The sequence below is a fragment of the Delphinapterus leucas genome, chromosome 8, assembly GCF_059928025.1.
Source record: "Delphinapterus leucas isolate spDelLeu-1000000601 "Yukka" chromosome 8, BTC_Dleu_Yukka2, whole genome shotgun sequence".
NCBI classification, from domain to species: Eukaryota; Metazoa; Chordata; class Mammalia; order Artiodactyla; family Monodontidae; genus Delphinapterus; species Delphinapterus leucas.
In genome coordinates this window covers 59889972-59903488 of record NC_143136.1, presented here as the reverse complement: position 1 = coordinate 59903488, position 13517 = coordinate 59889972, and the positions used below count along the sequence as shown (strand labels likewise).

The 13517-nt window shown below is 40.1% G+C and overlaps 1 protein-coding gene across 1 annotated transcript in view; it reads left to right on the top strand.

Moving 5' to 3' along the window:
• The window catches only part of RAPGEF4 (Rap guanine nucleotide exchange factor 4), a 141299-nt gene extending 128354 nt beyond the window's left edge, over positions 1–12945 (top strand). The window contains exons 26-27 of the mRNA XM_022570050.2: positions 8012–8066; positions 10966–12945. Coding sequence (XP_022425758.1) covers positions 8012–8066; positions 10966–11093 — 183 coding nt within the window. The 3' untranslated portion in view covers positions 11094–12945. The remainder of the gene's footprint in view (positions 1–8011; positions 8067–10965) is intronic.
• Positions 12946–13517: the final 572 nt, after the last annotated feature.

Here is a 13517-nt window from a genome sequence, read left to right as displayed (position 1 = left end):
GTGTTCAAATCCACCCAATTCCCAGACCTCTCCAACACAATAGAAATCTACCAAAGGAGTTTGAAAGTTTACTTCTTTATATAGAATACATGAACTGGGCTAAATGCAGATTTTCCAAAGGCTATGTTTTTTCAAAGCAATTAAATATGTGTCGAGTGTCTAGGCAAAGAATTTTGCTAGGAAATATAAAGAAATCCAAAAAGTAGTCCTTAGCTTTTAGGAGATTATATGCAGTTAAGAAAATAAAACATAAACACATGAAGTATTAAAAATCAATAAAAGGTATAAACTAGTTCAAAACAGTAATAAAAGAGATGTCAAAATGGAGAAAAGACAGTCTCTACAGCAAGTTGTGTTAGGAAAATGGGACAGCCACATATAGATCAATGAGGTTAGAACACTCCCTCACACCATACAGAAAAGTAAATTCAAAATGGCTTAAAGACTTAAATATAAGGCATGACACCATAAAATTCCTAGAAGAGATCATAGGCAAAACATTCTCTGACGTAAATCGTAGCAATATTTTCTTAGGTCAGTCTCCCAAGGCAATAGAAAAGGCAAAAATAAACAAATGGGACATAAACTTACAACCTTTTGCCCAGGAAAGGAAACCATAAACAAAATGAAAAGACAACTTACAGAATGGGAGAAAATACTTGCAAACGATGCAAACGACAAGAGCTTAATTTCCAAAATATACAAACCACTCATACAACTCAATAACCGAAAAACAACCTGATCAAAACATGGGCAGAAGACCTAAATAGATGTTTCTCCAAGAAAGACATACAGATGGCTAACAAACACATGAAAAGATGCTCAACACTGCTAATTATTAGAGAAATGCAAATCAAAACTACAATGAGTTACCACCTCACACTGGTCAGAATGGCCATCAAAAAGTCGACAAATAAATGCTGGAGAGGGTGTAGAGAAGAGGGAATCCTCCTACACTGTTGGTGGGAATGTAAATTTGTACAACCACTATGGAGAAGAGTATGGAGGTTCCTTAAAAAACTAATAGAGCTACCATATGATCCAGCAATCCCACTTCTGGGCATATATCCAGAAAAGATGAACACTAACTAGAAGAGATACACGCACCCCAGTGTTCATAGCAGCACTATTTACAACAACGAAAACATGGAGGCAACCTAAATGTCCACTGACAGATAAATGGATAAAGCAGATGTGGTATATATAGATATGTAAAATATTATATATATATATATATGTGTGTGTGTATATATATAGAATAGATTACTCAGCCATAAAAAAGAATAAATTAATGCCATCTGCAGCAACATGGATGGACCTAGAGATGATCATACTAAGTAAGCCAGACAAAGACAAATGTCATATGATATCACTTATATGTGGAATCTAAAAAAACGATACAGATGAACTTATTTACAAAACAGAAACAGACTCACAGACATAGAAAACAAACTTAGGGTTACCAATGGGGAAGCAGGGTTGGGGGAGGGATAAATTGGGAGTTTGGGATTAACAGATGCACACTACTGTATATAAAAAAGATAAACAACAAAGATTTACTGTATAGCACAGGGAACTATATTCAATATCTTGTAATAAACTATAGTTGAAAAAAATATATATTTACATATATATGCATAACCGAATCACTTTGCTGTACACCTGAAACAAACGCAGTATTGTAAATCAACTATACTTCAATTTAAAAAAGAAAATGTGAAAAAGCAAAACGCAAAGAGAGGTAACTTCCTGTATCAGAGGAAAATAAAACCATGTTAAATATAATCAAATCCAGACTTGTTACCCTGAGTCCCCATCCAGCCTCATCTCACACTTCATCTACACTGTATTCAGTCCAAGTTGGTGAGACCAACCTTCTTTCTTTTCCTTTCTGCCTCAGGGCCTTTGCACTAGCTGTTACCTTTGCCCAAAATTGTCTTCCTTCAGTCTTCACCACTCCGACACTTTCACATCATTCAGGTCTCAGCTCATGTGTCCCTCATCCGAGCAGTCTTCCCTGACCATCCTTCAAATATTCTTCTACCATCCACACCTCGCCAGACAGCTGGATCTCAACAGATAACCTTGCTTTGACAGCTGGTTTCACATTCTAAGATGATCTTTATTGCCTCTTCATTGCCTGTCTTCTCCACTAGAATGTAAATGTCCTAGACCAAGTATCTTATCCGTTTGGTTTCTCTAGCACCCAAAAAGGTGTCTGGCATATCATAAGTATGCAAGAAATACTTGAGTAAAAGTATTTGTTGAGTAAAAGAATAACCCAATTATATTCCGGTGTTGGACTTAGTGAGATAGGACAGTACACTAAAGCATTTATAAAGGAATTTATGTAACAAAGATTTAATCCAAAAGCATTTTCTATTTTATCAGAAAATCTGATTAAGCAGAATGTCCCAAGCATTTTATGTTACCGATACCTTACGCAAAATGGCTCCCTTAGCTTTCTGTTCCTCTGTCCACCCGCCTCCCTGTAGTGCTAATTGTGTCAGTGCTTCAGTGTCCTTCCCTGCGTTCAGAGACGCACAATATTTTGCAAGCTCCTGCACAGACACCTGAGCTGCCATGTCCCCATGGCCATTGTACGTACAATATACCATGAGCATCATGCCTGTTACATGCTTGTATCTGTATGTCACTCACCTCCTGGATATTAAAGATCCATAGGCCAGAAGAGGGGCCGGGGTTCTTCCTCAGGGATACGGTGAAGACTGGCTCAGCTCCTGGGCCCTTTTATCCTTTATCTCTGGTCCTCACCTTGCCTTTAATTCCACTTGGTTGCTGTCATGGGCACAGTCTTTGCAGGTGAGAGACAAATATATTTCTGGATATACAAGTGGAAAAAAATTCTTGTCCCAAATATATGAGGGTCTGAGTGAAATAAACAGAATGGTGTGAATGTGGTTTTACACATGGTAAGCAAGGAGTAGTTGACTGAGATCCTAGATTTGACAGGCATATGGATGGGGGCAGAGTCCAATGAGTAGGGGCAGAAAGAAGAAAAGAAAAAGCAATTTACAAACATTAAGAACAAGGAGGACAAAGATCTCAAGGGGCAACAGAAGGAAAGACAAAAACGTCTGAGGGCAGGCGTTTAGAAGATGCCTGACATCTGGGAGCACCTTCTCAAGGGACTTGGAGCAGAGAGCGAGCGTGGCCTAAGAAGAGACAGGCTCGTCTGGCAGCTGGCTGTGCGTAGGAGGTTGGGAGAAGAACAGTGCACGGTGGTGTTGCCTGGAGGGCCTGCTGGCCTGAACTTGAAAAATACACATGAAAGTCCACTCCCCTTCAGGGACAGGAGAGCTTAGACGGGGCACAAGAGTCTATACAGAGCTGGCCAGAAAAGCCAGAGACGGCTGGGGAGGCCTGGTGGGGCATCGACCATCTGGATAGGAGTGAAGGTGTAAGGTGGCCAGCCTGCCCCCGAGGGGAGGGTGCCACAGAAGGTAAATGGGGAGGCCTGGGCCCCGAGGACCCCATCTGAGAAGAGCCCCCTCTGACCCCTCACTGGATTCAAGGGGAAGGAATTACTTGCATCCGAGCTTGAGGGAGATTTGTGTTTGGGACCACAGCCTCAGGGCCTCTCTCCTGGGCCAGACTCAAGTGCGTACAGCTGGCCACTCCCTCTCTGGACAGCATCTTTGTGCCGGTCACTCTGCAACTCAGGCCCCAGGCAGGACATCAGCTTCTGAGTCGCTCTGTCTTCAGCTTGATAAAGAAATAAATACCTGACACAGTGTCCTTGGGCATGCACTGTCTACGCCTTCATCCAGATCAGACTCTCACCATTGGTCAGCTGTGCCGGTGAGCTGCCGAACAGGACAGGCCCGACGCCTGGGAAGTGCCCTTAAAATGGCTGTTCTTGTTAAGAATCATTCACCAGGTTGTATGCGAGTTCTTTGGACTCCTCTTGCAAATTTTCTGGAAGTTTGAAATTACTTCCAAATAAATACATAAACACTGAAGAAAAAGAAGAAATAAATACCTGAGGGTAGTTACAGACGCCTTCTCTTGCTACCTTATTTTTCCTTTCTGAGCTTCCCCATGTGAGTTCACGTCCAGAGGGAGATTCAGCTTTCAGTTGGGTCCGCTTCTCAGCCCTGTAGGTGAAAAACTGTATGAGCATATTAATTCTTGCAAAGAAGCTCTGAAAACCTGTACTTTGAATTAGTCCCAGGGCAAGTGGTGGCTGTGGGAAATCTGGGATGTGGATTCCCAAGGGGAAGCCTGGCATTCTGACTGGACCGCTTTCTCGGCTAGCATCCTCCAGGGCAGGCTGACGAGCAGACCCTAAGGTGGGGCTTCCCAGCAGGGGGTGGGGCTCTATCAGAGTCAGGTCAGGTGTGAAGAGGGGCTCACACTGCCCACCTGCACTGATTCAGGCGCCTTCTAAAGGAACACATTCCCCTCACTTTGCCCCTGAATTACAAATCACTGTTTTAACAAGCCAGTTACTAACAGGAGTGTGCCATAACCTCAGGTTTGCTGGGATAGGAAAAGAAAAAAGATGAGAAGCTCTGCTTTGGAGTGATCAGGTATTTTCCCACTGGCCTGGCTTGGTAGGAAAGTTGCCTGGTCTGCTCCAGGCAGGCCAGCGTGCTCTGGCAGCGCCACAAAGCCTAGGGTATAACTTTTGGCTTCATCCCTGCTGTGGCAGTTGGATAATAAAGCCTATGTCTTTTAACCTTAGTTTCTGCCAACCTTCCCTGGGAACAGCAATGAATAAACAGTCATCTGCTGTCAGAAATGACATGTGAGGCTTAAGCCTGCAGAAGAATAGAAAGACTAACCGGATGGCTTTTAGTGGAGATAAATGCAAAACCCTCCACTTTGGTCCAAGAAACCATCTGCACATCTATAGAGGAGGAAGCTCAGTGAAGAGGGCTGAGAGGTTTAATTCACTTTAAGTTCAGATGTCAGCAGTGTGGCTTTTTTTAAATCGTGGACTTCGATGTGTAGCATCATCTAGATCGAGGAAGGAAAATCATGTTTCTTCTGCATTCTGTGATTTGCTTAGGGTAGGGCACCGCGCTAGTCACTATCCACAAGATACCTGAAACTTATGAGAAACTGTTGAAGAAAGTGGGAAAATTTAGGCTGAACCAGAAAAGACTTGGGGGTGAAGAGATGTCCGTGATAGCTGCCTTCAAGTATTTAAAGAACTGTCCCCTTAAAGCGGAACTAAACACGTGTTGTGGCTCCAGAGCTCAGAGCTAGGATTAGTGGGGTGAAAAGCAAAGGGGTATAGGGAGGGTGGGAGGGAGGCACAAGAGGGAGGGGATATGGGGATATATGTATACATATAGCTGATTCACTTTGTTGTACAGCAGAAACTAACACAACATTGTAAAGCAATTATACTTCAATAACGATGTGGGAAAAAAAAAGGGACTTGGACTCAAAATGATAAAGAAATGTCCAGTAGTCATACATGTCTAAAACTGCAAGGGGCTGTCCTTGGAGGTGATGAGCTCCTCGTTGCTGATGCCTTTAAACAGTGGGGAGCCATTATTTGTAGGCAGGCTTTGATGGCCTTAGGCCCCTGGAGACAAACGAAGAAGGGGCCTTCTGAAGTCTCCTTCTGCAGCCCCAGGAAAGCACCTTGTAGCTGTTAGCAGCATATTAAATATTGCACGTGTCAGTGGGTGCAAAAGAGGGTGGGGTTAGAAATAACAAGTTAACCCTTCTTTGGCCTTGTGAAAGCATTCTGTAACTGCACTGACCAGCAGTGCTAGTAGAGTCCGGGTGCTGTTACTAAGGGTTTACATATTACATTATTGTGTAGCCACCTCAAAGGGAAAGAATGGGCCTCATTGCAAAGCCAGATTTGGATTGCAAAGTTAAACTGAAGTTATCTTTGAGTACAATTAAAAGGGATACGTCAAAATTAAAACCACTGTTAAAATTAATCAAAGATTTAGAAAGGTAGAATGAACTCCAGAGCTGGAAATTACTGATTTAAACAATTGTTCTCACGTTTTAAACTACATAATGAACTAAAAATTATGAAGCCTCAGAGTATAGCTGTAAAGAGCAGTCCAAAACCAAAGTCAGAATGAAATGTTTTAGCTTTCAAAACTGAAAAGCAGAACAATTACTCCCTACAAAATGGTATAGGAAGAGGTTTCTGACCCCTGCTAATTGTTTTATTATTCTTTGGAGGGGCACACTGGCAGCATTTCCCAGGGTTTTCAGTAATTACACTCCATTCAATATCTGAAGAATTACAATAATTCTACATGGAATATACTTGTGCCCTTCAAATGCAAAGCCCTTGGAGAAGTGAAAAAACAACTTAAAGTAAATTAGCAGGAAAATTATCGTAGTTACTGTTTATTTCAGGGCTCCATATATCAGAGGCTAATTATACATTGTATGTTACATTTTCTTGGAGGTATTTGTAATATATTTCTCATGCTGATCACCGGACGTCCTGGTTTGCAGGAACCTTTATGAAAGTGAAATTCTAACTTTTCCAAGTGCCTCTTTGTATATGAGAAATTACCCAGTGCAGACAGATGTCACTTGGTGCATGCCACAGGCCTCAGAGCAGTAGTATTTAGTGAGGTATTATGAATGTTCACCTGTACATATTTGTAAAGTTCCAACTCTTCTACGAAAAAATTTCCCTGCCAAATAAGTTGATTTTTTTTTTTTTTAACACTGCATCAGTTTTCTCAGAGCCATTTTCTATATTTTGGCAAGCCAAGGTTCCAGGAGAGAAAAAAGCAAGGACTGGAATTAAATAGCCACTCAGAGATTAGAAAGTCTCTTTTCCTAGCTGGAGCCTTAACACATTTTCTGCTAGTGTTAGAATTAATCCACCATCTCTGCGGGACCGCCTTGAGAGCAAAAGTGTCCTGAGATGTTACACAGAGACTGGGGGTCCCCATGTCCTGAGAGGTTACACAGTTACCCTTAAAATACCACGAGCAAGAAATGTACATGGTGACTCAGAAACAGTGCTTCAGTCTCACTGATATTTTTCCTTACGTTTCTTGTCCTTCATTTCTTTCTTTCTTTCTTTTCTTGTTTTTAACTAAGTTGAGCACAGTTCAAAAGGTTTCCTTATAAGTTTTTATGGCAACCAAAACTTAGAAATTGAGATCGCTTAATGACAAAATTAAAAGGTTAAATAAATTATGATCCATCCACGTGACTGAATACCTGCTTATTTAAAAAGGATTTTAAAATGCAAATGGCATGGAAAAGAGTCATAATGCCATATGAAAAGATTCAGATCAAAACAAACATGTATGTTATGACTTCCGTTTTTTGAAAAACATGCTTATGTATTTTTTAAAGTATTAGAAGGAAATGTACCAAAATATAACTGAAGTTACTGTCTGAAACGATATTCTAAAATATGCATGTTAGTGTTATAATCAGGAAGGATGAAGAAGGAAGGAGGGAAGGAATCACATAATTAAGGTGAACATTAAAACACACACTTTTGCTGGAAGATGAGAAAGGTTAATCATGCATAGTGTATAGGAAAAATGTGGCCATAGAATATCTATGATTGTTCCATGAATATCATCGAACACCTCATTATTGAGTCCTGTTTACTGTGAGGAACTTGACAAGCTAACCATTCTCCAGATCTAGAATAGTTACAAATTCTCTTGCAAATTCACAGTGACCTCAGGAAAGGATGGTAAAAACGAGTCCTGAGGAGTAAGGTCCATTTCTCAGGAACGACAGCCTGCTTTTTACATCTTGAGGAACAAGCAATTAGAGGAGAGTTATGCCACTAGTATTCCTCACCTGACAAATACCTTGTATGTGTGGGAGGGGGGCATGCGGGGGTGGGTGCCTCTTTCAAGTGATTAAACAGGTTATACATCAACCAGCTGCCTCCAGATAATCCACATCTCAGAACCTGCTGTTTCTCGTGGTCCCAGGTATTGCTGAAATAAATAATGGTTTGTTTCTTTTTTGGATTCTACACTAAGTTTACCTGCATTTCAGTTTTTCTTTTTATTCTTTTTAGCGCATGATTGCAAATACTGCCAGAACGGTGAGATACTGCAGGAGCCAACCCTTCAGTAAGTTAATGCCGCTGCAATATGGATCTTGGTGGCTAAGTCCTTTTCAGTGAGGCTACTGAGACATTCTAGAAGTCTGGACAATATTTGATGGTGTCAGAGACCCTTTGGACCACGAATCCCATGGGATAGGGGCCTTGCATTTAAAATAACCATAAGAATATTATTTTATGAATGAACTTAGAGAATTCATCTGCTCTTAACAGAGTGGATAGACAGCTAAGGCATGATTGCCAACAAATCCTGACTCTAACCAACTCTCTTTATGACTCACTGCTTCATGTTGAGAAACTCACATCAACTCGTAATGACTCATTCTGTCGTTTATAAACTGGGAAAGACAATATTTATTGTCTCTTGGGGTGTTGCGAGAAGGCATGGCATCAGTGTCTATAAGCACATGTGTAAAAGGTCCCACAGCAGGAATTCATATTATATTTCTAGAATTTCTAGGTGAATTAAGGTGCTTTTCTTAAATCTGTACAAAAACTGGTATAATACAATGCTTTAATATAAAAGCGTCGCTAATAATAAATAGCAAGTTTAAACTGTTGGGAGTTAAGTTGCATCATCACAGCAGATCACCCTGCCAGGCCAGTGCTACTGTCTCCTCTGGACTGGGACTTTGGGCAGGGGCTGGAGCTTTGGTTCCCTCCAGCTGGTCTGGGAGTGAGAAGGTAGCCCCTATAAAGTTTTGTACTAATAACTTCATTGTATGAGTCATTGAAGTCATTGGGCTCATTAACTTAACGTGATAATTTGACATGGACATGACTTCGAGGCTACCAGTACCATCCCCTCCAATAAACCTAGTGCCCAGAGACTAAAAGCTTCTTGTTTTATTCATCAGAGCTATCTTTGCTCTTCCTAGCACAGGACTGGCCCAAAGCGAGGGTCTGCTAACACAGGATACCAGAACTGCTAAACATTCATTTTTTAATGCCCGGGGGGGGAAATCTAGGAAAAATAGTCTTGACTTGGGGAGCAAGGTCTTTAAAAACTTGATTCAAATGATTATGCCTCCTCTTCCTTCCAAAAGGTGCAGGCTTGCACCTCATCAACCGATCTTATGTGGATTCTGCCAGAATTAAAGTCTCTCATATCTCTTCATCTAGTGATTTACTATATGTATAAAGACACGATCATAAGGCAGTTATACAAGTGAGTATGAGAATATATAAGTGATGCCAGTCTACACAACAAAGGTTTATAACCTAGAATCCATGGCCCTTCAGGGGGTTCTAGGAAATTCCTGAAATTAAACACAAATGCTGTGTGCCTAAGAGGGTTCAAAGCCTTGAGAAGGTTCTCCATGAGGTCCAAGAACCAGAGAAGAACCAAGATAGAATATATTTTGTTCTATAAACTTCTTCGGAAGTAAATCCTACATTCTCCTATATCTCCTAGAGACATGGGGGGAAATTTTATATATACAAATCTCCACTGCATTTGTTGAAGTTATCAGTAACTGCTGGTAAACAACAGCTGCTTAGCTCCGAAGTCAAAAATCTATAGATAAAGCTGTAAGAATAGATTCATAAACATTGTGGGAATATGTACAGTGTAATTACAGTATATTGTAAATGTAGAGTACACTGCCAGTGACAAGCGAGGGAATTAAACACTGTGGTATTATTTATATGTGATAATTATACTGATGAGTTTCTTCTTAGAGCAAGTGGGGGCCTTTGTATCTTTTCTCTGCTTTTCTGTGTTCAGACCTGCAGCACTCCCCCTTCGCCCCTCATGCAGATGGCATTCTAATTGTCTTTGGGAGTGGTGTGTGGATCTAAAGAGAACAGATGGACTGCAGAAGGCAGTGTGCTATGGCGGAAAGAACACTGGTCCAGAGTCCAGGCTGGCTTGGCCACTCCCAGTGTCCCACACCAGGGATCCACAGGGCAGAGGCCATCCAGGGACCATGGCCAAGGTGTTGGATCGAAACGGAGCTTTTTTTCCCTTTTATTGTGAAATAATGTCACCATTCAAAAATGGAAGAATTCCCAGAGAAGAAATCCAGATTCCTCATTTCTCTAGAAAAAAAAGGAAGATCCAGCAACTCAGGGTGCAGATCCCCACATGGCGTCAGCATGCAAGAGCTGCGTAGTCACTTCTGAAGGGAACTGTGTTTCCAGTTCACCACTGTCGAATGGCCTTCCTCATTCATGTCTATTCTCTGTGTAGGGATCTGAGCCTTTGATTCTTCTTTCAGCCTAGTTTTAGGGAAATTGGTTAACTTCAGATAGCTCTGCTGCTCGAGTGCTTTGGGGAGTGGATGAGAATAGAATAGTAATTGGGATTTCAGAACAAACAGCATCGGAGAATTGAAGGTCGGGCACAAGTCATGCCTTCAGCCCGAGTTGATTTTTCTTTTTTTTTTTCTGAGTATGGACAGTCTCTAAGAACACACAATCTATGCAATAATGCTGTATATTGTATGCAAGTAATGAGGGGAGTTGGACTTACTAGTCTCACACTTGCTTGCTTCAGTTCAGCCCAGGTGTTAAGTGCTTTTGTTAGGAGCTAATGAAAACTATGCCATTAGTCCTCATCTGGATCAAAGGGAGTGTGAGACACAGGTGGGATGGCAAGGGCAAACAATTTTAATGTACAACCAGGGCTGTCAGGCGATGCTTTCACTTTTATTTGGTGTTTTTTTTTTTTTTTTTACAATATGTAATGCAAAGGAAAATGATCAAAATATGTGATTCCAGGGAAGAATAGGGTGGGAGGGAGGAGATGGAACATCCAAGTAGAAACATTTCAATGAATATAACATGTTGAAAGGTCTTGATGGAACCCAGGAATTTATGATAAATGTAAAAGCTGGAGTAAGTAAGGCTGTATCTTATATCCATATATTATGCAATGCTAATCCTGCTCTTTTCTCTTTCAACAGATCCTGATGCAGCTCAGGCTAATAAAAACCATCAGGATGTCCGGAGTTATGTACGACAATTAAATGTGATTGACAACCAGAGAACTTTATCACAGATGTCACACAGATTAGAGCCTCGTCGACCATAGACATTTAAAGTGCTCAGAACAACGGTTTGCGTCCAGTCCACAATCTTTCAAAAATGCCATGTATGCTAGTACTCACTGTATTGTCACTAGAGAACTCTATAAAACAAGCAAAAACCCATCCTGAGACATCTCAGTGCTGCATTCAGCTTACCAGCGTCATGACAAAAGAAGAAATTCTTTGACTTGCACACAGCTTGCACACACTAGCTTAGGAATCCCCCGTTTGTAGTCACCGTATTTTATTTCCAGTTGTGCCATCTTCTTTGCTGAAACATAAAATAAGACCCACATGAAGAGTATGGTAGAAATATCATTGTCAAGAGAAGTATCAAGCTGATATATTTTTCTAGGAGTGTTTACAGGATGAGATGTGCTACAAATGGTATTTATTTGCCTGCATCATTGGTGGTATAGCTTCATAATTTCTCACTCAACATTTTGATTTGAGCATGGAGTTTTTGGAAGGGGTTGAGGAATCCGTGTAACTCCAAATTAGAGACTGTATTCTTCCATCTTCATAGTTTTACCTCTGAAGGAACTGCACCTGACCACATTACTACAAAACATTCTGGCTGCTTATGTAATTTAGGGAGGACTGGTCTGTAATTTCTGAATGACATATAGAATAATATTTATGTTTACAATGTAACTTTTTTAAACTTACAAATCAGGAGTACATATATAAGAATTCCACTGAGAAACTCCAAGGTTCTTAAAATTGCTAGCGTTAAGATTAAAATAAAAAAAAAAAAGACACTTCAAAAGAGCACAATATTCAGAAAACATTTTTCAAAATTATTTTCCTGGGCATTAAAAAAAACCTTTACTATTGGCTAATTATTGTTACTGATTTAAAAAAAACCCACATATTTTCTGGACTTAAATGTTATCACAGATATCTTAATTTTCAGCAATTGTTTTGCACTTTCAAATAGATTGTAAATAGTTCATTCAATCAATGGTATAGAGTTATTTATTTGCTACATGATAGATATTGTGCCAAATAATTACTTTTTATTTATTTTATTTAGTATGTAATTTTGGAGTACATTTTTTCCTGTTTTCACAATTAGGCTACATTTAATGTGTAGGAATTGTATGTATGTATATCTTCTGTAAATAACAGCTACTATCTTCATTAAATATAATTGTGACAAGAAAAGGTGTGTTGTTCTCAATTCCTATAATATGGGAGAGATAACCATCTGGTATGATGGGATCCTGGATTTAATTGAAATAAAATTCACATACTCTAAAAGTCACCTTTTTAAAAAGTGTACAGTTTGGTGGTTTTTAATATATTCATAAGATTGTTCAACCATCATCACTATGTAATTCCAGAATGTTCTCCTTATCCCTTAAATAAACCCCATACCCATTAGCAGCCACTCCTCATTTTCATCTCCCACCAGTCCTTGGAAACCATTAATCTGCTTTCTGTCTCTGTGGATTTACCTATTCTGGACATTTTGTTTAAATGGAATCATATAATATGGAGACTTTTGTGTCTGGTTTATTTCACTTAGCGTAATGTCTTCAAGGTCCATCCACATTGTAGCAGGTATCAGTACTCCATTCCTTTTTATAGCTGAATAATATTCCATGATATGGATATACAACATGTTGTTCGCCCATTTATCAATTAATGGACATTTGGGTGGTTGCCACTTTTCAGCTATTAGGAATACTGCTGCTATGAAGAGGCACGAGATTTTAGAGCTGCCTGTTATGGGTCCTACACAATTTCTCAGTGATTTAAGCAATTCGTATACTATTTGATGAAAAATTTTCCAAAATTATTTAATTTCCAGACCCATGTCTGTTTTTTAATGTCAGCATTTTCCAGAGTGTATTCCAGGCTATAATCTCACAAGTTCAGTAGAGAATGGACTTGAGGACACAGGGAGGGGGAAGGGTAAGCTGGGACAAAGCGAGAGAGTGGCATGGACATATATACACTACCAAACGTAAAATAGCTAGTGGGAAGCAGCTGCATCGCACGGGGAGATCAGCTTGGTGCTTTGTGACAACCAAGAGGGGTGGGATAGGGAGGGTAGGAGGGAGGAGATATGGGGATATATGTCTACATATGATTGATTCACTTTGTTGTACAGCAGAAACTAACACAACATTGTAAAGCAATTATACTCCAATAAAGATGTTAAAAAGAAACCTCACAAGTTCATAAGCTGTTCCTCCCAAAACACGCACAATTGCAGAGCAAAACACAAAACCAAGATGACATCTTCAAAAATTTGGGAACGATAATATAATATACCCCCTTAGAAATTATTCCCAGTGTTCATTAACATATTCAAGGCTCTGAGAAGTCCTGCTGTAATCCCTTTTATAAATTTATTTATTTATTTTTGGCTGTGTTGCATCTTCGTTGCTGTGTGCAGCTTTCTCTAGTCGCAGTGAGCG